This window comes from Paramisgurnus dabryanus, chromosome 2, assembly GCF_030506205.2.
Source record: "Paramisgurnus dabryanus chromosome 2, PD_genome_1.1, whole genome shotgun sequence".
NCBI lineage: Eukaryota > Metazoa > Chordata > Actinopteri > Cypriniformes > Cobitidae > Paramisgurnus > Paramisgurnus dabryanus.
Window position 1 is genome coordinate 39,475,585 of NC_133338.1, and position 27,356 is coordinate 39,502,940.

At 36.7% G+C, this 27,356-nt stretch overlaps 1 protein-coding gene across 6 annotated transcripts in view; it reads left to right on the forward strand.

The window, feature by feature from the left end:
• The window catches only part of znf536 (zinc finger protein 536), a 189,356-nt gene extending 164,122 nt beyond the window's left edge, over nt 1–25,234 (forward strand). For 5 of the 6 annotated variants that reach the window (XM_065289268.2, XM_065289272.2, XM_065289269.2 and 2 more), the window contains one exon: nt 22,087–25,234. In XM_065289268.2, the coding sequence (XP_065145340.1) occupies nt 22,087–22,340 (254 nt within the window). In that variant the 3' untranslated portion in view covers nt 22,341–25,234. Of the gene's footprint in view, nt 1–3,063; nt 5,316–22,086 lie in introns of those variants that run through there. The other variant, XM_065289274.2, reaches the window with a different exon arrangement.
• Nucleotides 25,235–27,356: the final 2,122 nt, after the last annotated feature.

Sequence of the window (27,356 nt, forward strand, 5' to 3'; positions counted from 1 at the left end):
GCTAATGCATTAACTAATATTAACAAATACAACCTTATTGTAAACCCTTACGAATATTAATTAACCCTGGTTTTATCGTGGTAAAAATGTAATGTTTCAGCAAAACCATGGTTTTACTACACTTACCATAGTTTAACTATGGTTTTAAAAACCATGGTTGTCAAAACCATGGTTATTTTGTGGTTACCATGGTTTTACTACAATAACCATGCTTTTTTGGTTTTAACTGTAGTAAAACCATGGTTAATTTTCATAAGGGAAGTGTTATTTGTAGTTTTTACTTCTGCAACCTGATAAATAATGTTGTTCAAGCAAAAATTATATATTTTTCTAGTTGGTCGGAAATAATAGCATGGAAAATAAATGTTTGTGCAAACAAATAAACATGATTTAAACTATGACATGAGATGAGAGAGGCAATAGAATGATAACAACATAATTTGACAGGCTTGAGTATGATGATTTCTAATATGGCAACCGCTCCACACATGCAAAGCAAGAATGCAAAAATAATCGAACAAAATTGGGGAGGAAAAAGTTGTGAGGATCATAAAGTTTGTGTGTTAGTCTCCAGATCGCAGTGGCAGTTGTTTAGGGAAAAGAAATGGCATCCTTAAATAATAACATTCCAGGTGGCTTAGTTAATGAAGAGTGAAAACCAAATATGGGGCGGAATCTGTAACTCATTACCAAAACTTTCTTTAAGAGGAAGTCACGAAGAGCAGCGGCCCCTGGGAGACCAGCCGTTTTTAAAACTTGAGAACATAATTTATTATCATTATGGTTATGATTATCTTAATTTCCTCACGGACACCAAAAATGCGAGCAGACAGCTGTAGAGCCGTGACTGCGGCATATTTCTTAAAAACACTGCCAATCACTTCATATTTGATCAATAACAACCACTTCATCTGTGGATGAACATGAAACATCAGCAGGTTAAAGGAAAATGACATTGAGAAACAAGCTTTGATTTTTAACACGAGTCTGGTTAATTTGGTGGCTTATACTGCCATCTTGTGGAAAACGTATGAACTGCATCTTTCGGTTTGAAGCGTTTGTGTGCTCTGTTCTTTTCACATCTTACCATTATGTTTAATTACATTTCTTTCTTTTTCACATTTTATGACAGGGTTATTCGTGAATTCGTACTGCGTGACTTTAATTTATTTATGAATTTAAGCAAGGGTATTTTAAGTATAAAATAGTGTCATTTCTCACTAGAGTTCTGTTTGTTAGTGAGCATTTCCCTTCACATCATATGATTTAATATCAGCATTCGAGCAGGCGAAAGTGGTTTAATTTTTCGTCTTAATCTCTATCAGCGCTTTCATATGCATGACATGCGAGTTGAAAATGCGTGCGTTTGAAAGAGCGCGTCTCGAGATAGCGCGCGCATAACGCAATGCGAGGAGGCGTCAGCGATATTGCTCGATGTTTTATTTCGTTATTAGTGGCGAACTGACTCCTCGTTTCATTTCCAGCAAGAGCACACTCAAATAAATGCATGTTTTAATTTCATTTTGTCATTTTCATAGAGGCACTTTAAAAGAACACGACTTGGAAACGCACTCTGTAGATTTTATTGCCAAATAATTTTCTTAGGGGTTGTAGAGGGAATTAAACAACATTTATATTATTTAGTTCAAGCGGCGATGGCGCATAAATGGGACAAAAGCAGTAAGCATTTTTACCGGATTCAAACTTCAGCAGTAATTGCACAAGTGCAATGTTCCCAGAGTTATTGTCTTGATATTAGAAAACTTTATATATTTATATCTCGGTATTGGAGGTGGTAGATGTATTCAAACAGCCTCCTTCCATATCTAATAGCTTATCTAATAATTCACAAGATATGTTTTCCATTGTGTCATTAGAGGTTAACCATACATCTAAAATGAGATGAAGTTAATAGTCACTATTTAAACACACACACACTTTCTGATGGAGGCATTATCATCTGCAATGCAATCGTTTGTTTCTTTTCAGATACCTCACCTAATACAGTTATAATATTGCTCATAACTGTTGCATCGAAATCCTATTTTAAGTGATCAGATACAAAAATGTGTGCGTGTGCGTGTTTAAATCACTGTCATTCATTCTCTTTTTCTTTTTATAATAAAGGATGGCAATAAAGGATGCACATTTTGGTAACACTTGAGCCACTGATATTAGTTAACCAAATTAGGTTTACAATAATTTATAGGTTATTTCTTTATTATACTTCCCTAATAGAAATGAAAAACACCACTAGTCAGTTTAGTCACTTTTATAGGAAAATACTATCTTGCTATATTTGTTTGTGAACTGAAAACCATTTCTATGTGTTTTTATCAAGAAATTGTTTCATGTTTAATTACTGTAGATGTATTTTAAATAACTTTATATCGATATATGCTATAGAAAGTCACATTACAGAATAGAACGTTGCATATCTAGTGAACACAATTTCTTTTTTTATATAAAAGGGGCATTTTGTGATTTACTATTTTCTACATAAAAATATAACCATGATCTATATACAGTAATATTGACAGACATGTCAAAGATTGAAATTAAAGTAAACTTTGATGCTCCTAATCTTATTAGATTGTGAGACTTTAGCCTGGATTTCACATACAAATTGTAAGAGTCAAAAAAATTTTTATACATTGCTGCACGAAGGCAACACAAATTTTAATAAACTTAAAAATATATATTTTTAAATACATTAAAACAGAAAATTGATTGTCAGTGACAAATGAACAAATTTTTGCAACATTTCCAAAATATTAAGAAAATATATTTCATGTATTTAAAATAAAAACAGAACAAACTGAGAATGAATTCTATGAATTATTTTTTTAGGTGTTACCAAAATCTGAGCTTCCAACTTTGATTGTAAATTAAAAGACAATTTTTTAAATATTTTTATTGTTATTATTTTCTGTAAATAATGTTTGATCAAAAACTGTATGCATTTCTGAATATTTGCATGTAAGAGAGAGAGAAATAGAGAGAGAGAGCAGGATGGCGGACACAGGCAGTGGTGTTAATCTGCGTTTGTTCTCTTAACTGTAGTTCATCTGTGGGCGGAGGAAGAGGCTTCCCGAAGGTTTGGCTCTGCTCTTACCCCTGAACATAGCCTAACTGACACAGAGATGCAGGACTAATCAGAAACTAACATCACCCCACTACCGGACTGAACGACCAAGAGCAGGTGACGGATAAAAGAGGAAGAGGATGATGATGACGAAGAAGAACATTGTTATTAAAAGCATTATTTAACATTTAAAGACTTCAAGAGAGAATAATTTAGATGGTGAAAATATGGACAGCTCAGATGGTTTGCTACACAAGCGTTCTCGCTGGATGAAGAAGAAAATCTGTTGATGAGCTGGAAATGAGGAAAAAAAGATTTTTGCTTCCTGTGTTTTATGTGTCTTGAATCCTCCCTTGTGTAGCTGATAAATACTTTGTGTTTTTAATTGCTTTTTTGACTTTGACATAGTGAGGAAACTTTTTAGTGATTGTCCCTCAGTGCAACACATTCCTTAAACCAAGATGGCGGCCAGATGCGGTTGCCAGAACCGACTCTCTTGGACAAAACATGAAATGGATCTCTATCAGTGTTTCTCACTGCCCACTGAAACTTCAACAATGTTATTTCTCTGAGACTCCCTAAACCGTTCTGCCAGGGCTTTATCTCTTGGCTTTTGGACCAACACATCACGCGTTTGGAGACCAAGCACACTCTTATTAAAACTCATTTGTAATTCGCACACACTCAGCAGTCAGTGCCTGGACGTCAGCACGGATGAATGACAATCCAGAACTTTCAAAAAATGAGAACGTGGCCCTCCGTAAAAAACCTACAGCATCTAAAAAAAGGGAAGCAAAGTGTACTGTGGCTTTATTCTTTGAAACCTGGCTCCATGATTTCGTGTTCATGTTTTGTTCTCCTGATGTGTGTGAACGACTGGCGCGCAGACGCTCGTGGCTGAACTCCCGAAAAAAAAAGAGTAGGAGAGACGAAACCAGCCGAGGTGACAGGAAGAGCTAGTTTACACCGAGTGGTGTGTCTGATGAAACGACACGAGCCAAGGAGACTGCACAAGTAAAGCCTGCGGAAATCAAACAGAATCGAGACCCTAAGACCCTACATGCTTTGATCTCACTTCAAGTACTCTGGTTACGAGATTGTGTTTGTAAAATACTGCCACCGATCAGTGTTGCAAAGTGTTACGGACTACTGAAATGGTTTGATGTCTACAATTATTAAATAAAAAAAGAAAAGAAAAAAGAAACATGCAAACAAGAAACAAATATTGTCTAGCCATAGATACAGTCATGCGTTGTTGCATTTACAAAGCTAGCTGTTTTAGAGTGTAGGTATTAGATTGGAGCTTTCTTCTCTAGTACTGTAAGTTTTGCCTTTCACCTTTGTAAAATACGAATAACATTAAAAGAAAAGAAAAAAGAAAGATTGACAATCTTCTTCAGTTGCTGCAAGCATATACAGTAAATCCATACCGTATATATACACACCCATGCCTCATGCAAGCAAATTTAAACCGAGTTTCCCCCTTGAAGTATTTTGCACTGTGATAGTAAATGAAAAACCAGTCTATACAGTACACAGATTGCTAATCGAAACAAACTGAAGGTGCGTGCGTGTGCGTGTTTGTGCGTCCCTTGACATTGTGAAATGATATTCTCTCTTTTTGTGAACTTTGCTGATTTGGTCTGTGTAGTTCAGTCTCATTCTACGATGGTCATCTCTGTTGCTTTGAGAATGATGTCAATGAACTCTTTCCCATAAGTCGTCGTGTATGGATTCCACAATGTGGCATTGCAGTCAACTCCAGTCTGTTCTATTCAAATATTTAAATATATTCTTTAGTTCTTCTCTTCTCTGCAAAACAAATATCTGACAATTCAATTTTCTTTCAGTCTCCGTTCAAGTTTACATTCTCTTGTAAATGCTACAGTTTAAAAAAAATAAATGTGTCAGAGTGAAACTAGTTGAGGAAAACTAGTAAAGGCTATGTACGGTAAAGGAATATAAGAGGGAGGGTCAGTGATAGGAGATGTATTGACCAATCCCTATATACACTGGTTATAGATGAGCACACCTCTGGCTCCCTCCTTTGTGTAGTATAAATAATCATCTATCTCTCTTTCAGTGGTTCTGGACTAATGTATGAACATTCCACATCTCTGAGCTGTCTTGTGGACTGTATGACTTTCATTTGGTTGCTGTACCCTCATGGCAGATGCTTTGTTTTGTAACTACTGAACTGTACTTATAATGAGAAATAAAATGTATTCAAACTATGAAACATAAGTGTGAGCAACTGAGCTTTTTTTAATTTGGTTTTCAAAAATATGAAAATGTGTAAGGTACTAACTTTAAATTTAAGGCCTATTCAGGACTTTGTCTCATTTTACAGTAAAAACACCAAAATATCTTGAGTTTAATCAAGGATTAAATAAGATAAGACTTGTTTTTCAATAATCTGTCTTTTAGAATTTGTCTCAAAAAGTGTGTTTTATATTGTTTCATAGACAGAATATTTTTCACTTAAAGGGACACTCCACTTTTTTGAAAATAAATATAGTAATTTTTCAGCTCCCCTTGAGTGAAACATTTGATTTTTACCTTTTTGGAATCCATTCAGCTGATTTCCGGGTCTGGCGGGACCACTTTTAGCATAGCTTAGCATAATCCATTGAATCTGATTAGACCATTAGCATTGTGCTATAAAGATAACCAAAGAGTTTCAATATTTTTCCTATTTAAAACTTCTGTACATTGTGTACTAAGACTGACAGAAATGCAGCGGACTATTTTCGGGCACTGCGTAATATCATTGCACCTCCTGCAACCATGTTACGGCAGCAAAGTCCTTGATTATTATGCCAAAATAATCTGCCTAGAAAATTGCAACTTTTAATTTTCCATCTGTCTTAGTACACAATGTAACTACAGAAAAGTCAAGTTTTTAAATATCGAAACTCTGTTTTTTCCTCGATGCTAATGGTCTAATCAGATTCAATGGATTGTGCTAAGCTATGCTAAAAGTGGTAGTGCCAGACCCGGAGATCAGCTGAATGGATTCCAAAACGGTAAAAATCAAATGTGTAACTCTAGGGGAGCTGAAAATTGACTATATTTTCAAAAAAAGTGGAGTGTCGCTTTAAAGGGAGGGCCAGTGTGTAAATATTTAGTGGCATCCTGTGGTGAGATTGTGAATTGTAACCAATGGCTCAGTGCACCACTCATCCCTTTTGAAACGCATATTGAAGCTACGGTAGCTGGTACATGACAAACACATCATTGTCTGAGACAACATACTAACAAAACATAATCTATTAAACAGTTTGTATGTTTATGTTTCCTACGGCACAAAATGGCTACTTACATGTAAGGAGATCCACGGCATGTGTAGATAAAAATGGCTCATTCTAGGGTAATAAAACTATAAAGTTCACTATGTAAGGTCTTTATACACCACTGATAATATAGTTATATATATTATCCCCTTAGCATTCCTGAAAAAGGACTAAAAAGGACACTTATTGTTCCTGCTGTGTTTATTGTATCTTAATGGTTTACATCATTCTGATCACAAGAATCTCAGCTTTCTAAAGATATGTGACATGTTAAGCTTTTTTTGTTTTTTGTTGTACGTAAGTTTTCTGTTAGACAATACAATGTTCCTCTCACGGTACATTGGAACTTTGCATTTCTGTCGAGAGATGCACCTTTAAGTGAAGTTTAATGCCTATACAACATGACAAAACACACTTATATCCAAGACACATCCCCACTAAACAAGTCAAAGCCATTTAAATTTAGTTTCCTAAGTAAATCTTGTTTCAAGTATGTTGACTTGTTGATGGAAAAAAGGCAAATATAATCATTCCGAACAGGATTGTTTGCTGTATAAAAGACTTATGTAAATTTAAACCATGTGAGATTTCAGTAAATAATTGCAAACCAAACACTCACATGTAGAATCACAAGCACACACAAAGGCAGCATTTAAACACACTGTTGTAAGATCGACGTTTAAAATGATAAATCTCTCTCTTTTTCTGTTTCTCTCCACCCCTGACTTCAGTGTTAAGTGTAGTACATGGTGTTAGCTGCAGGGCTACAGGCCTGTGTGTTTCTGGTGTGTGTATGTCTGACACAGGAGCAGTATGGATTATGACAGCTTGCATTACCAGCTGTGTTCCTGTTAACCGTGGCTCTCTACCCTTGGGCTAGAGCCATGTTAATTTTCTAAACCTGTAAAAGCCTGAAAACAGTTTGGAAATTTGAACGCTTATTCTCTTTTTATTTTTTCTCTGGCTTCAGTCGTGGCGGTATATTCAATAGCCTATGTGATCATTCCATTCAGTGTATTGAAGTCATTACACGTGGCAGTTTAGGACCTCTTTGACTTTCTAAGGCAGTCATGCGATACCAATACAATAAGCAGATATGACTGCTGTTTCTATGATGTCATTTATCGGATCTGAGCAACACGCATATAAGCGAAAGAGACGCCTCTCAAGGACGTTCCCGTCTCTATGGCTTTTCTCAGAGACTGATTTTCCCGTCACTCTTATTGTAGACCAAGTGCTAACTGACACCCGTTGGCATAAGGGTCCATTACAGTATGTCAATTCTTTGGAAAAATAAGACCCCACTCTCCAAACACACAAAGACGGCCCATTCAAGTGCAAATCACAGACGCACATAAGTTCTTGCACAACCATTCCACTGTAGACTGAGTGATTTCAGTTCTTCGTGTTTTTCTTTAATCTTTTCCTGTGAGTTAGTATGGTCTCGGCAGGGGGAAACCCGATCTCCTTTAGTCTGATGAGATCCATATTTGTGTTAACCTGCCGTCAGGACCCCAGTGAGGGAAGGTGTCTGAGGTCAACGCCTGACTAATTTTTAAACGGATCAGCTACACTATACCAGATGGGGAAGGGACTGGACCTAATAAAACTCACATCCTGAAAAAGTAACCGTTTCATTTTCGTGCCCCCCACCCTTGTCTGCCCTGTCTGGAGAAGTTGAGCAATGTGGAGCTCTGTTAACCCAAACCAAAGTCAACCAAAATGTTTCCTTTTTTAAAAGAAAGTAATTTGGGAATTTAAAACAACTGTGGGAAATTCTATCCGGTATGCTCAAATTACATCCATATATTTGTTTAGCAAAATTAAACCAAACTAACATTCACTCGGATTAACTATGCAAAAGCCAGGCTAAGCTGTTGTACACAGGCTATATTTTGTTATAAATCTGTAGGGTTATGAATATTTATTAACCAAAACAGCAGTTTGTTACTTTTTTAACTTTTCTATTATGTTTTAAGATCATCATTGATAAACTACAAAAGAAAAAAAAAGTGTACCTCTGTAATATTTAGTAGGTTAACTTATTATCAAAATAGCATGGTGTGAATAGGTTAGCGTTATGTTATAATGCATATGTTTGTGTGTGTGTGTTATGGACAGTAGGCTACACAAAAATGCAGGTGCTACAAAATCTACAAAAAAAAAGGTTCTAAATGGAACCATACATCCAAAATAGGTTCTTCTGTGACATTATGTAGCCCCTTTATTTTTAGGATGTATGCAGCTTTTCCTATTGTCGACAGACTTTTAACACATTGCTGTCTGCCATCTCGTCCTCCTTTACTGGCATCATATTGTGTGAGTGTGTATATGTAGCTGTTGTGTTTAAGAAAGCTGCATGGCTGGGTTGCTGTGTGCCAGCACTTGTAGCCAGGCAGATGGTGACCTGCGTTTGAACCTCTTTTCTCTCTCATTTGTTCAGCTGGCTTTCATTTGGCCTGCAAGCTGAAGGGAGATTTTAGTAGGGAAGTCACAATTCTTTATTTCTACCGCCAGATGGCGCTATAAACCAACTAATAGCACCATTAGCTGTGGGAAATGGAGGCATCCGATACTTTGTAATCTTTGTATGCCAACACATGACGACAAACGATTATAATTAGGAAAGGGAAATTATACTAGGAAATGATGTGGAAGTTTCTGACATGTTTTGAAACCACAGTTCAAACTTAAAGTCTGTTATTTACTTGCTCTTAAACTGCATGATTTTTTACATGTTAAAAAACTAGATGTTATTTTTTCACAGAGGTGGCACTACTTGAGTATTTTAAGTCAATTTTTCAAACTTCTGTGCTTTATCAGAGTGTTTGTCTTGGGGAAAAAATACTTTACTTTACTACAAAATGTTCACTACATTTTAAAGCATAGAATCATACTGTATATTCCTTTTATATTAAAATTGATTTAATACCTAATTACATAAAAATTGTGTACTTTTAATTTTCTTGGGTAAAGGTACCAAAGTACTTGTTACTTAAGTAAAAGTAAAAAAAATACTAGATGTTTAATGTACTTAAATATTAAATATAAACCAAAAACTTGAAATTATGAAATGTAGTGGAGTAAAAATTATGAGCTTTGCAAAAACACTGATAAAATACGAATACTTAAAATATTACTTAAAGTAAAAATACTTAAGTAGTGTCCGCCTAAGTTTTTTATACAACCAAAAGTGAATTGGGACTAGAAGTAGCAATTGTGACATCTGGCTTTCACTTTTGTTCAAAAATGTAGTTTAGATAGTCCTCTAGATAACTCTTTTGTGCTTTAAAAGGGTTTAAAACAACACGAGGGTGAATAAATGATGACAATATTTTCATTTCTTTTGAGTGAACTAGCCCTTAATACTCTAGACCTTATAAAAGTAGCTTATTCCGCCTTTGAGTCGCATGGGTGATATTAAACACGTTTAGTCTGTTCATATGAAATCTTATCATTAGATGCAACTAAACAATATCAGAGCGAGAAAGACGTTGTCTCCAGAGAGAATTGCACTTTCTTTCCTTTTTCAGTCTGTAGTCAATTCGTAATCAATCTTATCAGTCGTTCTTTGACAGCCTTTTCACATTTCTACACATTTTTTGCACACTCTTCCTCTCTCATTTACACACACACAGACAACACTCATCTGTCACCATTCGAGAGCTCTGTGTGAATACCCGGCGCCTGGATACAACGTGTCATAATGTTCATCATCAGCGTGCGCATGCAGTCTCACACACATGCACACGCAGCTTAACAGGAATGCGTGTGTGTTTGTGTTTCTGTGTGTGTGTGTGTGTGTGTGTGTTTGCTCAGCTCTCAGGCAGGGTCTTATGAATCGATGATCATGTGATATAAGAGAGATAGATGACTCCAAGCTCTATCATGTCTTCTCTAATTGTAAAATATTAGTTACATTAGAGTGTGTTGGGTGATTAATGGAACTTATTTGGAGGTGGCCCGTCTTGTCCCTCCCCCCGCCAAAGCTTTTTCTACTGACTCCTTCCAACTGAAGGGATTTCTCTTATGGCAGACAAATAGGTCCTGGAGAGAAAGAGAAATAGAAGGTAGGGATGAGAAATAAGCATGGATAGAAGTTGAGAGGGGAAATTCGAGAAACGGGGAAGAGTTGTGTGGAAAACAGGCACGGAGAAAGCGCATAATATTCTAATTGATTTTGTAGCAAAATGACTGCCAGAGACCACAAAACCAATTGTGTTTGCAGTTATTGCATGACTTTTCATATGATCCATGAATACAATAAAGGTAAACAATCGTATTTCATTTAGTTAATATTAAATTAAATTTATAATAAAATGGCATGGTGGAAGGACAAAGAAATGTCACTGGAGTGACTTAAGCGGCTGTTTATCTCTACATAACATTTATGCATTTGGCAGACGCTTTTATTTTACAATGCATTCAAGCTATACATTTGATCAGAATGTGTGTGCCCTAAGAATCAAACCCAGGCCCTTTTGTGCTGCTAATGCAGTGAGCTACACGAACATCTGAATTTATAGTGTACAGTATGAGTACACCTATAACAAACAAACTGTCCTTTGGAACACTTTAAAGAAATTTGATCTAATTGTTTATCCATCTATGCCCCTTTTACACATAAGCGGGCTCACATAATACATCTACATATAGAGGTCATCAATAAATCTATGCCTACATGGAAATAGAGCAGATATCGGTGTGGGAAAGGGATGCTTTCCTATCAGAGACTGACTGGAAATGGCAAGGCTTGTTACCTGAGAGGAGGAGGACTTTGCTCTGTTGGAGATCCAGTATTAAAGCTCTCTTTTCAACCAGGCATTAGAAAACACGGATCACGGAAGTCTTTGTCTTGAGGAAAAGCATTTATACCTTAGCATTTCTGCATTTATGTAGTCTTATCTGATGAAGTACCTTATCTTACCATGTACACTTGCGCATGACATATTATGCATTTGGCAGACACTTCTTACAGTGATATAGTTTTATCAATGTATCATTGTGTACCCAGAGATCGAACCCATGACCTTTGTGCTGCTATCACAAATAAGCTACAGTATAGGAACATGCAATAATATAAATAGCATAATATATGCAAAACATTTAAATAAACATTCTAAAAACAAATACACGTTAAAAAAGAATGAAGGTAGTCTGTAGCGTATATTATTTAAATGGAGAATAGAGTCATGTCTTTTATGTAATACAGTGTTCTGGCTATTTCCCGGTCATGGTTCTGTTCCACTTGTTGTCCTTTTCTTATGACAGGACCTGACATACCTTGCAACCCGGTTTAAGCAATATATTGAGTTTTCTCCCAGTATGTATGGTACTTTGTCCTTTTGATAAATCTGGTTAAAGTCTTTGTGGTGGTTTGTATATTGGGTGAAAAGTGTTTCTTTAATTTGTGGATTATTCGGGCATGATGTTAAAAAGTGCAGTTCTGTTTCTACTTCATTTAATGTGCCGTGACTTCTTTCGGTAAGCAGGTTTGTCTGTGGCTGCCTGTCTCTATAGCAGAGGTGACCAAACTAGGGCCAAATGTGGCCCGCCAGGCACTTTAATCCGGCCCCCAAGGCAGTTTACAATTATATATTTGATGCAATACCATCAACGTCCAAAAGATGTCGCTAGCGCTGGAAATGTCAACTGGAAAATGAGCGCGCTGAGTGTAACAAAATAAAAAAATAAACATTGATGGGTGGTTTCCCAGACTGGGATTAGCTTAAACCAGGACTAGGCCTTAGTTTAACAAGGAAATATAACTAGTTTTAGCAAACATGACTTGCTACAAACATAACTGGTGTCCATTTTGAGGCAAAACAAAGGACACTGATGTATTTTAAAAATGTCAGTGCAAGTTGTTTTCAGTTTGGACAGCTCTTATATTTATTTTAGTCTAGGACTAGTCTTATCCCTGTCCGGAAAACCACCCCTTAGGGCCAAATGTTGCATGTTTAAAACAGAATGGACAGCAAAATACTACACCAACATCAGACAGAAGCGGTATGTGTTATTTGCAAAGTATTGTCATTTTTAACAACCAAAAACTTTTTAACAATATGATAAGTAAAAATGATCTATCAAAGAACATGAAATTATTATTTGCCCTTAAGAAAATGAAGCATGCTTTAACTAGGGCTGTCACAATGATTAAATATTCGTCTGTGGTCAAACAATCGCGATGATTTCAGATCACCGCAATGATTGCACATCTCTCAAAAAACACAAGGGGGAGCTCTGGTGCTTGTATAAATATATATATATACTTGAGACGGTATCAGATGGCGTACCTTAACTGACAGTGTAATGCAATATATTGCAAAGCCATTTTATACAGTTCGAAAAACAGCATTTAAAGAAATGCTGCAAAACTTTGATAAGCAAATGAATTATTATCATTAAATAATTAATTTTAAATATGTGTTATGTGTATTAATATTCACTGCCAGGTAAACCATGCAAAATATTTAATTTAAATAATCACCACAATGTGTGAAAATTATTTCATTAAATGTCAAAGCAATAAAACAGACAATTAATTGTCATAATCATCACAATTTATTAAGCAATTCACTGTCAGCCAAATTTCATAATCGTGACAGCCCTAGCTTTTACTACATTAAGCATATTTTTCATTTGTTGTAACCACAAATTTACTATGGCCTCACCATGGTATTTTCTTTGTAGTAAAACAGTGGTAATTCAAACCAATAACTATAATTACTCTTCCTTATGATGATAAGATTTTTTTATGTGAAAGTAGTGAAAAGTGTTCAGAAATGTAGGGTGAAGATGAAAGTCTACACAGTATACAGAACAGTAGTATCTTAGTGTTGATTTGGAATAAATAAAGCTACATTTGTTATTCATAGTATGCGACCCTTCGATGTGGCCCTCAAGTAAGAAAGTTTGTCCACACCTGCTCTATATCGAGGTTATGATCATTCAGTCTGTACATGGTCAGGACTTCTTTTTAGTTAGGATCTTTTACTGTCGTTAGGTATTATACTAATTTATATTAGCTCTTCCTCCTCTCTCTTATGCTCCTCTCTCTCAAACTCACTCACACACACGCACACACACCGTGCACTCACACTCATAGACATTTATTATGTGTCTGCAGTGACAGCTCAGCACTAGAATGTGCAGCAATATGCTCTATAGGGAGAGAAAGAAGTGAGCTGAACAGCAGATGAGTACTCATGAACTCTTCCTCCCTTGGCCACACAGATACCCACACACAGACATACAGTCCTGCTGAGACTGCCTGACACATCGCTCTCATCACATGATGTATATACTGCCTTTTACCCATGAGCCTTTCTAACTCTTGACCAATCACAGGCCTCCGTGTAGGCCCTTGCCAGCACCTCTCGTGCAGTGTCAGTGAAGGTATTGGTATATTATCCCAAGAACCTTTCCCTAAAACTTTCTTCAGGCAGTTATTCAGTCATGTCCGTGCGGACAAACAAAACCAAACGTTCTGGAACACTTCACAGATATCCATTTGTTCAGAAAAGAATGAAATGAAGCCAGCTAAGGAAGATTGAGTACAGAGATAGACATTTTGGGAAATGCACTGTACAGTAGAGAAGACGACACTGTATACTTAAATTGTAAGTTTAAGAGAGCTATTAGTAACTAGTTCAGTGTTTAACGTGGGAGCAGTTTTAGGCACACAATTGCACACTGACAATTCCCAGATCTTTTGTGTTGTTTGTGTGTTGTTGTTTTTTGAGTGTTGAGTCCACTATGGCATTAGTTTTGTGGCACAATTTTCATTAGATCTGCATTTAACGCTTAGACATATTCACTGTGGTTGACTGCTGAGAGGCCCAAATATCCAAATTCAATTTTTCTTCGTACAGAAAGTTCGTAATGATAAACCGTGTCTAAGACAGAATTCATAACAAAGTCAGTTGGTGTCGTTGCGCAGTGCAGGTTTATATAAGGCTGCGTAAAGATGTTTAGCTTAGTGCTGATTTATTGAAACTGTGTCTTTGCTTCATTGTGTTTACCAAAACAGAGGAAGTGGATTTGAAGGTGTGATGTGGGTTTTAGTGTGGTTTCTTCTTCAGCAGGGTTTTGGGAGCAGGTGGGGAGAGATAGTGCGTGGCACACTAACGTTGCGGAGGGATTTGGGTGTTTGGAAGCTCTCTTTGCTGAGTAATCTCCCAGCCTTTACAACACGCAGGTTATTACTGGCCGACAGATGGTACATCACTTTTTACTGCTCACACCTTCTGTGGCTTGCGTGCTCCCCAGACACACACTCACACACTCTCTCTGTTTTTTCTTTATCTTTTCTTTCTTTTCCATATAGGTGACAGTCTCACACACACACAGACACACACACCGAGAGGAAAAGTTTCCACTCAAATACTGTATAAGCTCATGGATATACTGCACATGCTGTGTGAGTGCTCTCGTACTGTGCATGGGGTTTTCTCTCAGGACAAAACATACCCAAGAAAAAAACCCCGCAACACACATATGGCACTTTTTGGGCAGATTCATTAGATATTGTTTAAAATACCAAAATGGTTAAAAGAAGCTTATTTTTTTCACTAAAAGAATTTTTTTTTAGATGAGCTGGTCAAAAACATTTGAAGTACAGAAATCAATATACCATCAGTCAGACACAGGTGATCTCACAGAAGACTGAATTTCAACAAAGATGTGTACAACTACTCGCATAAGATGGACAAAAAACAAGCGATATCCTTCAAATATCTCAATTTCAAAAGATTATCTGATTTTTATCCTAAGAAACAAACCTCATGTTTCTTTTATAAGCAGTCTCAACGTCCCACACTGTGCTGAAGGTTGCAGATTTTTTTTTTATAAAAAGTTACCAAGATCACATTTTATAGCAGTATTTCAACATGATCTCACGGAAAGTCATGTTATAGTCATGAAAAATTTTATTAATTTATTTGTGTCCATGACATGAAATTCAGCTTTGAATTTACCTTGAGCTTGAATGTCTTTTTCGTGTCACTCGCACAAATTTCTATAAATAGTTTTCCGTGGTCGTGGCACGACTTCCTTTTTCATGTCTTTTTATGTATTGTTTTTTCATTTTTTTTTTTTTTTTAAATCATTGTTGCTTGGGGTTCGGGTTAGATTTGGGGTTTGGGTTAGGATGTACTTTTATGTATTGGTTCCTACATGTTTTTCTTCTACATGTTTTTCACAGTCCCACACTGTGCTGAAGGTTGCAGATTTTTTAATAAAAAGTTACCAAGATAACAAAATTTTATAGCAGTATTTCAACATGATCTCACGGAAAGTCATGTTATAGTCACGAAAAATTTGATTAATTTATTTGTGTCCGTGACACAAAATGCAGCTTTTTTTCGTGCCTTGAGCTTGAATGTCTTTTTTGTGTCACTCGCACAAATTTCTATAAATAATTTTCTGTGCTCGTGGCACGACTTTCTTTTTCATGTCTTTAATGTATTGTTTTTTTTTTCTTTTTTTACTATTCCTGCTGTAAAATGAAACGAAAAGAAAGTTGTGCAAAGGACATGAAAAACTATTTATAGAAATTTGACATGAAAAAGAAAGAGTGACACAAAAAAGACATTCATGCTCAAGGCACGATAAAAGTTGAATTTCATGCCATGGACACAAATAAATGAATATTTTTTTTTTCGTGAATATAACACGACATCAGTCTGCAGTATTTATGTACTGTACATCAACAATTGTAACATTTCTCAGCCAGATTTTTAAAAGAAACAACAGTTGACAAAGTTGCAACGCGCATGAAACTTTACTCAGTAAAAGTAAGCAATGAGCAGCGTCTGAGCAATAAAACCTTCTTGTGGGAAACATGTGTACCAAAACATATGCCATGTTAAACGTGACCCCTGACACGAAGCGGAAGTATTTAACCCGGATCAGTGCTGAATCATGTGACCTTATTCATACCTGTAGTGTTTAAACCCCTAATAACTCATAGAACGGAAATCTCTCTCTCCTTCAGTATTCCTATCTCGCTCGTTCTTAAGCTAGAGTTACTCACGGTGAGCATATGAAAGTCATTAGAGGCTCTGCAGCCTGTCAGGTAACAGCATCACACATACATAAACACACAGATGCATACAAGCACCCCAATGTGCTATACCATACATACTGTACAGTATGTTCACAAACCCCCACACACATGCAGAAAAGAAATTCATGACATGCTCATAAGCTATTATTTCTTAAAGACATGCCACACATACACAGGGACACATGCACGAGTGTGTAAACACACACGCACGCACACACACACTAAAAGTGCTGAAGCCCTGCAGGTTCATTCTGCTGCATGGGGCAGGGGGATTTGTCATGTGCTGATGAGCTGTTATAATAATATATGAGCAAATCACAAGCAAACTGCAAATGAATCATTTTTCCTTCTCAACACCCTTCTCTCTCTGTGTCACACACAAGCTCTTTGTTGCTGATCGTCGGAGAGGTTGACTTCTCACAGACAGACAGAGGTGAGAGGCAGTTCTCTCTCACAGATGGTAGCTCTGGCATCAGATGGAATTTATATAAGAGTGATTTTGATTACATGCCAAAGCACCTTCGTGTCGGCATGCGCGTGTGCACGTGTGTTTTAGCATGCGTCTGCTTGCTTACATACCACAACGTGCAGTCGCATTGTTCGGACGCATCTTGATGTTTTGTATGTGCATTTTTTAGACTGTTTGTGTGAAGATGAGATTATGAGAAAAGAATAGACGCGATAGAAGAAGGGGATGCGAGACGGCAATAGCAGAAAGCACCTCAAGAGGGAGCATTTGACACGTTTTAAGAGATGATAAAGGTTTAAATACAAAGTGTAAATGCAGACAAGATATAAGGATTTTAAGATGGGTGGTATGTGGATAATTTTTTATTTAGATTTTTTGGTGTACAAACAGTGATGGAGTGATGTTTGCAGGAAGTGGGTGGTGCCATCGGTTCTCCCTCCTCCTTTCCTTCGCCCTCTGATCTCCACATATGAGGCCTTCAGGGGTTAATTAGCCAGGCGTGATAATGGCACACTGCGGAAAATAATAGAAGTCTTTCTCTCTTCTCGTATCTCTATTTTGAGACTAGGTTAGAAAATTATGGGAAGAAAGAAAAAGGAAAGAAATGTCATGGGTTATTTTTAAAAACCTTGTATGTGCAAAGGCAAATGTAAAGTGTTCTTGTGTGGTTTTTGGACACAAAACATTCAAAGATTTATTAGTCATCTGTAACAAGCACGTTGGAATTTTTACTCACACAGGACTTGGTGTTTCGGGAAAAGGAGTAAGAAAAAATGCAGGAAGAATTGATACATGCTAAACAGAAAAAGAGAAAGTTCTAAAATTCTTCAGTTCGTGTCACTTGGCACCGATTTACTTGATTCATTGGAGAGCTTTAAATAAAAGAATAAGAGAGAAATAAACAAAAGAGGAAAAGAAGAGATTTCTAACGTTACTGTCAACATTGTTACACATTTGTACTTTCCCATTGAAAACTATAAATGAGACTTTAATTATATCTCTTAGACCTGAGGCGTCATGCCCATTCAAACTGGGGGGGGCACGTGCCCCCTTGGTTTTTTTGAGCCAAATGGATTTTGCATGCAACCTCAAAATTAAAGAAGCGTCCATTAATCTGTTATTTTGACTTGTAATCTGTTTAATATGCACAATATTATCAATTCTGTCTTGCATCCTTGTCACTTTTCTGAGATTTTCTGAGTTTTTGATCGTGTTGCATTAGGCTACTTTATTCTGGTGGCAGTCAGCTCAATCGCAAACGTCATTAACGTCTGAGCACGCTCATAGACTCTTTGCTGTTGCATTTTGCTATCTGAGGAATTAAAACATGTAAGAAACGCTCACAACATTTTCAAACCCCAGTACGGTAATGTGCAGTTAACTCCTCTGTTTAGAAAATATATGGTAATAAATGTGACCGTCTCGACGTTATAATAGTAGATTTCTAGATTCATCTTGGTACAACGCCAAAGCTCACAAGAGTTCATGGGGGCGCGTGTCACACATGTTTACATATGAGGTGAAATTTGATGCAAAATGCGTTCCTCTAATAATTTTATTTACAATTAAAAAAAAAAAAAATCATTATTGAAAATTTAAATAAATCACGTGGCTATAGCTTATGTCATTTTCGTTGTGTATATACTTTATGGATTTAAAATTACATTAATTTTATAGGATAATGCAGTTGTTGTGCAAATGCATTATTGACACAATTAACAAGTCATTGATTAAAACGTAAATAACTAAAACATGCCGTTTCAGATGTAAATATTCAATTCAATATTCAATTCAATTTGATTTATATAGCGCTTTTTACAATTGTTAATTTGTTAAATATGATACAAATATTTCATTATTCTGATTAAATTGTATTTGATATGAAAGTTAGTCAACACTTTATTTTTTATTTTTTGCATGAAAGCATGGGTGTTCAGATTGTTAGTAATGTAAGTGCCATGGAAAAGACTGAACGCTCTATAATATTTCATTTGATGTCTTTGTATGCACAAATCTCTGTGAGCTGTGCACACTGTGCCCCCTTAAAAAGATTGGTGCATGACGCCCCTGTCTTAAACTGTAGTAAGATCAAATATCCTCATAGTTTGATTTTTCTTATCTGACAAAGATTGCAATGATTGTCAGTTATTGCATTGCATTACTACATAAGAGATCTAAACAATGTCCCAAACTATTTTCATCAAAATACCAAATTAAAAGCAAGAGCTTTTGTTATGTATTCAAATATTGTATTCAAACACCCTTTAGTGCACTAGCATAGCACACGTGCTACATCACACTGTAATCTTTGTGCATAACATATTCAGCTCTGCTCCTTTCTCTTGTCATTTAACAGGTAGCAAGAAAACTAGCCGAAATTGCCCCAATTAGTTTTTTCGAGACAACTATTATTGGGAACATTTTGAGAGGGGGTTCAACATGTATATTTATCTGATATAAGAAAAATGTGTTCTGTCACCGAACACCCCTTGAAATATGATTCATTGTTACCAATTATTTTGACCACCAAATAGGCACCCTTAAGGTGCAGTATTATCTGACTTTGAAAAGCGAGCTGCGAGATTTCCGAAAGAATATGGAGCCGTGACAGAGGTTCCATATCAATAGGCTTTTCTTTTGTGTCTTTCTGAGAACTGTTAATCATTTACCTGCGGTCCTGTCAGAGCCACGGTGAGCGCGACACCCTCCTCTTTCTCATTCATCCTGTCTGGCCAGGTTCATCCCACACACACAATATGATTCCTTTTAAATGGGATTGGAAATCGCTCTGAGCTCAATTGGACGTCCTCCTCCTATGAAAACTTCCAGTTCCCTTTGCATTTCCCAAACAGCCATCCCTTCATGAAAATAGACAACATATAGAAGAACAAGAAATATGACTTAAAGTCGGTGACAATGCCTTACTATTCGTATAAAGAGAAATGCGGATATTCTACCTCTCAGGCTTTGCGCAATGTAAGGGAGTGTGAAATTAAAATGCGTATGAATGAAGCGGCGCTGCTAGCTTGCTTATCAGACAGCTGGAACATCCAAAGCTCTAAAACTTGTAGCAATCCTCTTTGTACTGAGGCCTCAACAGACACTGTAGTATTCAAACCCGCTGAGACTCCAAAGCCAAACATAAAGTGCTTATAAATCCTTCTTTTTGCCGCCACACACACAGATACACCGGGGACGCATAGATTTTTTTAACATTACGCCGAGGCTCCACCTTTAATACAGCCGTTTTACATTCTCCACACCAACACGGCTGCTATTTTAAACCAGCATGTTAATTTGATTTAGTGCTTTTCAAATTGAATTGAGAAAAATGGAGAGCCAATGTACTGTTATTAATGTTCTAAAGTAGTGCGTAGCTGAAAGTGCCTGGCTTTGCTCTAAGTGAATGGGTCTGATAAGAGAGGCAGATATGATAGGCACGTAATCTGCATTCCTCGAACGGACTTGCGTGGCCTATTAAGAGCCATTGTGTACAATGCGCCGATGATCAGATCCAATCTCTTAAACAGTTGTACTTGCTCCGAGCTGAAAAGCACACTTTGAAAGTTCTTGGGGATAGCAAACAAAGAAAACATTTTTGTCTAAACAACCCATAATGTTCACACTTTCAAAAAGATTGAGAAGAAACACGTGATGCATACTGATGAACCAAAAGATCAAACTTTTGAATTAGTTTAGGAACTAACCTGTATAAACTGTTAGATTCTTTTTTCCAGCTGTCACTGGTGTGGTACTGTTTCAAAAAGTACACCTTTCTACCTACAGAGTATATAATCGTATCTCAGAGGTACATATTGGTACCAAAAAGTGCATAATATAACCTTAAATGTACTTATTGGTACCCAATGTATACATATCTGTACCAAAATGGTTCATATAAGGAACCTTTTAAGGGTAGGGGAGAGCGGGGCCCAACCTAATGCTTTTTGGTTTTGGCTCAATCATTCAAAAAATATTTGAGTTTGATTAATTATATTTTTACACAACCAACACACACATCTCTGCAACAAATGAACATTTGAAGTTTGTTTCTAGTACTTACCATTCTTGAACAATTACACCAAACGTGACAGAAAACAGTGCAACAGTGCAAACGTTACAACTTACTCCATAGATGGGGTTAATTGTAACAGGCAGGGGGTTAGTCAGAACACTTGCTAAAAATTAAGTTTGCAGGCAAATATTTCAATACTATTTTGTCTATATACTTGAACTGGATATTGTTTTTAAATCTGTCTATAATAGAAAGGTATTTACACTATTCATTCCTCATAGTTCAATTACAAATGGATACAAATGTCTAAATATGTGGGGAAAAGCAGCACAATTATGACAAGATTTTTTTTAATATGTGACCCTATCTGTAAAAACCATACTAAAGTCTCAAAATAAAATTCTGAGTTAATGAAAATCAAAGTCTGATTTTAGCCATTCATTTCATCATAATTTCAATCTTTGACGTGACTTTATTCAATCAATATTAAAGACATGAACAAAAATAATCTTAGACACACAATTTTTGATAAGACAGGAACATTTATTTTGTTGGCAGACAGCAATCATTAGTGTGTAGTCTATTTAAAACAACGGCAAGAATAACGCTAACGTTAGCTGTTTTCATATTGTACAGTAAGTGCTGAAGGGTTCGTTGTAACACATCGTTACAATTAACCCCGCTGGGTGAAAATATTTTTAAGCCTACTAAAAAAGTTGCTAAGCAGATATATTTCAAAATGATGCTATGTTTTAGTCAACAAGACACTGATTAATATGACATAACATTGGTTTTGGTATCTTACACAACCAAATCAGAAAGCGGAAAAAAAAAAACATATGATGAAAGATTGAAAACATTTACTTACATGCCACCAAAACACCCTTTCATCAGTAACTCTTTGCACAAACATTATACCTTTCTATACATTTGTGAGACACTATCAGAAAAAAAGTCACTCAACCCTGTGCAACTATGTAAATTGTCCGTGTTGCAATTAACCCCACGTTAGATGGTGCCCCATGTACCTCTACTGCCCCATGACAGCTAGGAACCAATTATTTCTGACTGAGTATTCTGTAAGTGTAAAACATTTTTACACAATACACAGAGCTGGTGTGTTTATAATGATGTTGCTTTTTCTTACACTCACAGGTCATGGAGGTCAGAGGCCATTCCAGTGCCGGTATTGCCCATACAGCGCCTCTCAAAAAGGCAACCTGAAGACTCATGTTTTGTGTGTGCACCGTATGCCCTTTGACAACAGCCAGTACCCAGATCGACGCTTCAAACGTTCCCGCATAGACTCTGATGTTACTGTGAACTCAGAGGACGGGAATCCTCCCTCTTCTGGACAGGGAACCACAGGAGAAGGTATTTCTGGTGATATTCCTCACTCTCTAGAGTGAAACAACATAAAGCTTAATCCAGGATTCTCTACGGACCTACAGGGGTTTGAAGTTATGTGTGTGACAACTTACTAGACACCACATCCATGGCAGTGCTTCATGCTAAAACAAACATACATATGAAGAATTGCCTTATACAAAAACTACAATGACTATTATTCTATACTGCGTGATTCAAACCCCCGAATCAACTCACTACGGCCTCACTAGGTGTTTCGTGAAGCACAGGGCTGAGATGACAAAGCTGAGAAACCCGAATCCTTAGTCTGAAACTAAATACACTGCTTTTATTGGAACTGCCTAAAATGAGCGCAGAAGGGACATTGCTGAAGAAAGAAAAAAAAATGACAATGTAAAAAAAACACTGTCATTAAATTCCTCCGAGTGACTTTTGTCCCAAAAATAACGCTTTTATCAGAAAAACGATCCGCGCCAATGATTCCTCGACAGTTAGAAGGAAAAGAAAGATGGAGGGGAGATGTTGAGCGCACCCTTCACGAACATGACACCACCAGTGGCCATTTGCCCAGCGCCACTGACGCACAGGGATGGAGCGAGCGGACGGAGGGATGCAGATCGTGAAATGGGGGGCGGGGATGGGGGGAGACTTGGTGCCAGCCTGACTGGAGCTGTCATCACAGAGGAAATCAATTCAACCCCCCTCCCACCCTGCTTCCATTCAACCCCCCCTCCTCATTTCGCCTCTCCTCACTCTTTCACAACACGTCAAGAGAAACCTTAGTCGTCCGTACAGCCGGGAGGCTGAAGGGTCAGCCTCAAAACTGTTTGATGACTAGTAGCACTTCCTGTCAGCCTCCATCATTCCTATTCTCTCTTTCTCCTGTAACAAAAAAAATCAATGGTGGCCAATAACGTTGCAAAAAAATAGTTTTCTTTTTGGGTTTTTATTGTTGTGCAGTTTTGGATGTAATTTGGGGCGACAACAAAGTGGGAAAACACATTAAATGTGTTTAATTTCCATTCAACACTTTTCTTAATGACAAAAAAGTTTGTTGGAAAGTCGGTGCTGCTTTCATTTTCATCTGACTGGTGGACATTAGGTAAAATGTACAGATGTACAGGGAAGGGCCAGTATAGACCATGTATAAATATTTAGCAAGAGGCTGAATATGTTATTTGTTAAGTTTAACTTAAAAATAATATGAAGGAACTGTAGCGCTTTGTGGGGTTTATTTACTACCTTCTTTATAGAGCTCTTGAGAAGCGGCATTATGAAGGCAAACTGTAGATATGAAGTATATAGATAATCACTTTTACTGCTACCTGTCTGTAATCTAAACTTCGGGCATTTATTGGTTTGTTGTTGTTGTACTCTACTTTTTAATACTTGATTTTGTACAACTTCGACTTTTGGTTTCTTTTTATGTTTTGTGATGAACATGGCCCCATTTTTGTGTACTTGTTGTCCTAAATGTTCCTCTACTAAGGAGATTAACAACACGGGCAGTTTGGATGGTATGAAATCAAGCCTCTTAAAGAGCAAAATAAAGTGTATCAACTTTCATTGTACTTCCTTTTGATGAAGCAAAGCAGGGGTTAGGAGGTAAATAAGTATGGTGCGTTTTTCTTTCCCATGAAGGGGGTTAGAGATGCATGGGTGGGGTGGGGGGTGGATATTAATGTTTTGTGATAAACAGAAATGATCCGGACTTTAAAAAAAGTCAATATCTTCCTGCTCAGCACAGGGAAGCTCAGCACTTAAACCCCAGGGCCTTACGGCAGCTCTATTCATGCCAGAGGGAGTTTAGGGAACTCACAAATACCCATCTCACTACACAGTAAATAAAAACATAAACCCTTATCAGAGCCCTAGGACCACAACATCTCAAGAAAAAAAGATAGAGAGTAAAATATTTAAGTAAAAAACAAATGATAGCAGTAATCTAGAGAATTTAGACAAACTCTAGATGCTCAGTTTTTTTTATTTACCACAACACAAAAATACCCAGAATGATTGTAATTTTTAGTCTATATTTGTTTTTTTCTTTTAGGATAGTTCTCACTGCCTTAAATAGAGTCAATAAATTTTAAATGCAACTATTTGTATAAGCTGTATGGGTGGGGGGGGTAACATCTCAAATAAAAAAACATAATTTGTGACTGCATTCAGCTTTAGAAGTTTCAACGCACTGTGTTTCTAGTGCCTGTCAGTCGCTTGCTTTTTTGTGTGTATGTAAGTGTGTGCACCCTAAACTAAGTATATAATAGTGAATAAAAAAAGAAAAAAATCAAAAAAGCATTCCATTCACTGCACTTTTGCTTCTGCTTTTCAGTTTCTTTTTTGTTATATTGGATCATTTTGAAGCTCTGAGACAGGCAATAATTCTGTTATTGACACTGGAAAGTTTTACAAATATATATTTCTATTTTATTTTTTTGTATTGTGGTTGTTCATCCCATAAGTTCAGGTGCTAATGTATTTACTGTACGTTACCTCCCCATAAAAAATATTAAAAATAAATAAAAAACAACATCAGTAGCCAGATAATTTCCATTGAAACTGTCACTTGCATATTCTTGAGTTCTACAATATTGTACAATATTGTGATTCTTGGAAAAACAAAATAAAAAAAAATCATGTCAGTTTTATTTCTCTCTATAATATTCTATAGTATGTGATCATGAATTGTCCAACTGTATACTGTCAAACATTCCTAAATGAAGAGTATTTCTATATCAGAGATGGTGCAGAGGAGGCTAGAGGATTATATTGCTTCTTTTATGCTTTTAACAAGTAGATGACTTATTGTATTGAAGGATTATTCCTGGTCTTTATTTATTATCAAAGATCTGAAAATATTCTGAATATCAAATCACTTTTTTTCAGCTAAATCTGTTTACTTTTTGCTGTTTAGAAGTTCTAATGTCTTTAAAGCAGTACAGTTTGATTCAGTGTTTTACGCAATAAAACCTCTACCTCTAAAACAACGACTTTGCTTCGTTCATCAAAATTTTTGTTTGTTTGTATGTTTCTTAATTAATAATAATACTAGTAGTATTAACACTAATTAATATGAATAATTTCTATTTTGTTTGGGTGCAAGGTTATTATATAAAGTAAAAAAAAAATTTGGTTGCTATACTTTTTATGTTTTTTATGCATTTCCTCTAAGTAATGTAAAGGTTATTTGAATCATGTTTATACAGTATTCACATGCACACACCGGTGCATACATTGAAATACATACAACTCAACACACTAGCAGAAAACCACAGATCTTTGTCTAAAAGTGTGTGTAGCCATTTAAACTCCTCCACAGCTGCTGCCCATAGCATTTACTGATAGTGAAACTGAAAAAAAGTCTGATGATGCGCGGTACCAAAGAGAGCTTTGAACAGCACTAAATGAAATCAAATGGCTTTCATAAACCGTAATGAGCACCACCTGTAATACTGAGACCCACAAAGTCATCAACACGAGTCGCATACAAACATATGATCGTTAAAATTTAACACTGACATGCAGCAAATATGAAATGATCTTCCTCTTACCATCTCTCTCTCTCTCTCTGTATGTGTATATTTCTCCTATATTTCTCATTTACAGGATGCTTTCAGAACAAAGAAAGCAATAGAAATAACCGAGCTGAAAATGAGAAGAAAAGCATGAGAAAACACAACACACAGCCCTGAATCTAAACGTCCCCAATGCTCTTATACTGTTAATGGAGAAATACAGTGTGTGGCATGTTTAATAGGCTTTATTTTTATTATACAACACTGAATAATTAACTCTGAGGCAGAGTGTCACATAGATTTATCTTTTAATTAAAATTGCGTGGTTCACGCATATTTGAGTGGTAGTCCAAATAAACGCAATATCCAAATTTATGTTTTGTTTATCCTCCTGTTAATTATCGAGAGATTGTTCGCTCTATAACCCTTCATATTTTCCCTCTGCTCGCACAAAGTTGGGAGGTCTGTATCACAACTAATAAAACCTTCCGGAAATATTTTATTAATTTATAGGTCATTTCGAAAACAAGGAGGAAAGGTGAATATTATGATCCTGCCTCATCGAAATTTCATAGTGAGTGAAGTCAGAAATAGAAATGATTGGTTTCTTGATGCCGCGCTTGACATAAGAAGCCAAACAACATTTATGGAGCTTTTGTCTTTTAATCTTTTCTGTCTCTAGTTTTATTATTTGTAATATACAGTCTATCGCATTCACTGCGGTTTGTAATGACCTCATGTATCTGTATTAAACCCACCACTGTGAGTTTATACAGGTGATCTGTGATGCTAGCGTTGGTTGCCGTGGCGTGGTGTATGGGTCAGGTCTCTCATTGCTCTAATCCTCCTCTGCTGTTCAGAGATCAGCCCCTGCAGGCCCCTCCTGAGCTGCCGAGCTCTTAATTATGGCTGTTTTGTCAGGAGGTGGCAAAGGCTGTCATTTAAGCCTGCGGTCGGCCAATTATATTCTTTTTTTACGAATTGCAAGCAAAAACGGCCATTTTCCGTATCCACGCTCCTTTGTCATTACTAAAACTTTCTCGGCAAGAGAGGGTGGCGTTACCAGCCTGTTTAATTACCGCTCGTGTTCATTAAGGCGCCTTAGTCTTATAGGTAGACTTTTATCAGCTTGCCATAATTAGTGCCAGTTGGTTCCCAAACGGGTTTGTTCATATGGAAGACATCACGAATCTTAATATGTCGGGTGTGGCTGCAAGGATAATGGTGGAGCTATTGAGGTGTTAGTGTGATAACCTTCACTTGAATCAGATGTGGATTTGTGTCTATGCATAAATAATCATTGCATTATAATTAATTACAATAAGTTTTTGTGTCTGCTGATGTACAGATGGCTTTGTGTCTAAATTCAGTGTTTCCCTGCTTATTTTCCACATCTAGTGAAGTTCTCTGCTAATTCTGTGCTGAAAATCGTATCACACGTCTAGCAGCATTCATTGTGGGAAGCGCTTACTGAGCATGCTTAGATTACACTGGTGAGAGACAACAGAAAGCCGGCTGGCTCGCCCTACTGAGAAGACT